Raw genomic sequence first — 3,139 nt, 5'->3', positions numbered from 1 at the left:
ATGGATTGTTACTTCTCGCAAAAATCTGGAGATAAGGAAGGAAAAAGTGGTAATCCTCAAATTGATGCCAAAACGATTTTGAGGGATCGTGCAATTACAATGTTTGTGCGATGGATGTATGATGCAGGTCTTCCTTTTAATTGTGTTAATTATACTGACACTTTTTCTGCTTTTATTGAGGCCGTAGGCCAATATGGTCCAGGAATGAAGCCTCCAACATATCATGAAGTTAGAGGGCCATATCTAAAAAAAGAGGTGGCAGAGGTGAACAAAATCGTGGAGGAGCACAAAGTAGAATGGAACAAGTTTGGTTGTTCCATTATGATGGATAAGTGGACGGCGAGAAATGAAAAAATGATCATCAATATCTTGGTGAATTCTCCTAAGGGAAGCCTGTTTCTTGAGTCCGTTGATGCAAGCGACTCTTCGACTGATTCAACCAAAATGTACTCCTTGTTCAAGAGTACAATAGACTCTATTGGAGCAGAAAATGTTGTTCAAGTTGTCACGGACAACGCCAGTGAAAATGTTAAAGCTGGCGATTTGATGTCTGCTGGGTACCCGCATATTTATTGGACTCCGTGTGCAGCACATTCCATTAATTTGATCTTCGGTGACATTTTTAAGGAAAGACCCTTTAGTTCAATCTTTAATCAGGCAATTAGAGTGCATTCCTATATTGTTCAAAGGCCTTTGTTATTGAATATGATGAAGAGATTCACTAAACAAAGAAGCTTGGTAAAACCCGCAAAGACAAGATTTGCTACTGCTTTCTTGACTTTGCATAGGATGTATGAGCAAAAAAGCAATTTGAAGAAGTTGTTTGTTTCAGATGAGTACACTAATAGTGCCTATGGAAGGGAAGCTCGAGGGAGAGAATCTGCAGATATTATACTTTCTCCTTTATTCTGGAATAATGTGGTTCATGCATTGAAGATTGGTGGTCCTTTAGTTAAAGTGCTTCGTTTGGTGGATGGGGAGCAAAGGCCACTAATGGGCTACCTGTACGAAGCAATGGATAGGGCAAAGGAGGCTATTCAAGTCTCGTTTAGTGATAAAAGAAAATACAAAAGAGTCTTTGAGATCATAGATAAATGGTGGGATAGTAAGCTTCATAGCCCTTTGCATGCAGCTGGACTTGTTTTGAACCCGGAACTGTTTTATGACAATGAAGAAAGGATTCTAGGAGATGAACCTTTGTGGAATGGATACTATGAATGTATTGAGACGTTGATACCTGAAGAATCCGTGCAAGATAAAATAACAGAGCAATTTAGTATTTATAGAAACGCTTAGCAATTTTTTGGAAAAACACATGGCGATTAGACAAAGAAAGACGAAGTCACCAGGTGAGCGAGTGCTTATATGTTGTTTTATAGTTAATAAGTTATTTCTTTATCAATATTATGTTTTGAAAATTTGTTCTACTTCTACAGTTGAATAGTGGAAGCAATATGGCCATTCCACTCCGGATTTACAAAAGTTTTCCATCAAGGTTCTAAGTCTAACATGTAGCTCATCCGGGTGTGAAAGGAATTGGAGCGTGTTTGAACATGTAAGAACTAAGAAGAAAGATTTAGTATATTGAGATAATTAAATTATATCTCAATTGTCCTAAACTTACTAATTACTTATTATTTGTAGATTCATACCAAAAAAAGGAACAAACTAACCTTGAAGCGTCTCAATGATCTAGTATTCATTAAGTACAATAGAACATTGAGGCGTTGTTACAACGCTCGCAATGTAATTGATCCAATTAGTTTGGACAACATCGATGATGCTAATGAATGGCTAACTGGAGTCCCGGAAGATCATGCAGACGAAGAAGTATTTGAGGAAACTTCTGATTTCACTTGGGGTAATGTTGCGGAGGCGCGTGGAATTGGGGAGAGGATTTATGGTTTGAGGGGGAGTACCTCAACTTCAAGTTCACAGAGGAAGGGAAAAGAGGCAGCTACTTTGTCCCTAGTTGATGAAGAAGAAGAAGTTGAAGAAGATGACGAGCAATATAATAATGATAGTGGAATACAAGAATTTGACAATCTTGTAGAAGAATAGGATGCTCATTTTGTGCTTTAATTGATGCTACTATTTAGTTTTTACATTGAAGTATTGAACATTTGCTTACAATTACATGTGTTGTCTATGCAATATTATTATTATTATTATTATTATTATTTTTTAAATTTCGCTTCACTTCAAAAAAGCGAGTGCTTCGCTTCTCGCTTCTCGCTTTAAGCGAAATGGGGTTTGTCGCTTTTTCTCGCTTCACGCTCTTCACAATACTGGGGAGGGGTATCTAAACCTAATCTATATAAAGGTTTGACTGCCACTTGTATTAATCTAATGTGAAAGAAATTAAATTTCTTTCTATATTGTTGAATATCTTGTGCAACTAATAACTTGATTGTTTCTATCGAGTTATTGATGGCAACAGTTGATTCACAAGTTTTGATGGTATAATTTTTTATAAAATCAAACTTACCATTATGATATATCGTACTATCGGATTCTCTTGGAATACTCCAGTTTTGTAAATCATTTTTAATTTTGGCAATATTCATTACTGCCAGAGATTGGTTTATGTCATTAAGAATTTTACTCTTATCTGAATTATTCATTTTAAAGCTGGGTTGTGCACCTATTGATATAAATTTTTATTGCCTTTAAATTAAAAATAATATAAGTTTTTTGGTTTTTATAACCAGTTAAAGCTAGTTTGCAATTTTTTATTTCTTCTGAAATTTCTAACAGAGTTTGTTTTCTTGGTTTAATCAAAATAAGGTCTTTATAAACTTGAATATTATAATTAGCACAAAAAAAAAATTCTATCAATTTTTCTTAATTGCTTTAAAAGCAACAATTTGTTTTTATTATAAAATTTTATTCTTTTAAAAGAAGGATGTCTTTTCATTAAAAGAAACTTTTTAATGTTTTACCAATATTTGAGAAGCATACTATCTTTAAGGCGTAAGTCTACTTTCTCTGTTATCTTATCATGTATTATTAGACATAATAGGTCTATAATGTTCTTAACTGTATAGTGTCTACTATTTATCCTCTTCTTTACTTACTGATCTATTTCTTAAGTTATCTTGGTCGTGTTCTTAGTTCTTAGTTATCTTGGGGGTTGGGG

At 34.3% G+C, this 3,139-nt stretch overlaps 1 protein-coding gene across 1 annotated transcript; it reads left to right on the top strand.

Annotated features, from left to right (window-relative positions):
• LOC107768304 (uncharacterized) lies at window positions 1-1,296 on the top strand. Its single transcript, XM_016587426.2, has one exon. It carries the CDS (start codon window positions 1-3, stop codon window positions 1,294-1,296), a length of 1,296 nt encoding a protein of 431 aa, XP_016442912.2.
• The last annotated feature ends 1,843 nt before the right edge of the window (window positions 1,297-3,139 follow it).

The sequence above is a fragment of the Nicotiana tabacum genome, chromosome 22 (assembly GCF_000715075.1).
Source record: "Nicotiana tabacum cultivar K326 chromosome 22, ASM71507v2, whole genome shotgun sequence".
In the NCBI taxonomy this organism is placed as follows: domain Eukaryota; kingdom Viridiplantae; phylum Streptophyta; class Magnoliopsida; order Solanales; family Solanaceae; genus Nicotiana; species Nicotiana tabacum.
The sequence above is the reverse complement of the archived record's forward strand: the minus strand, read 5'-3'. Positions and strand labels throughout refer to the sequence as shown.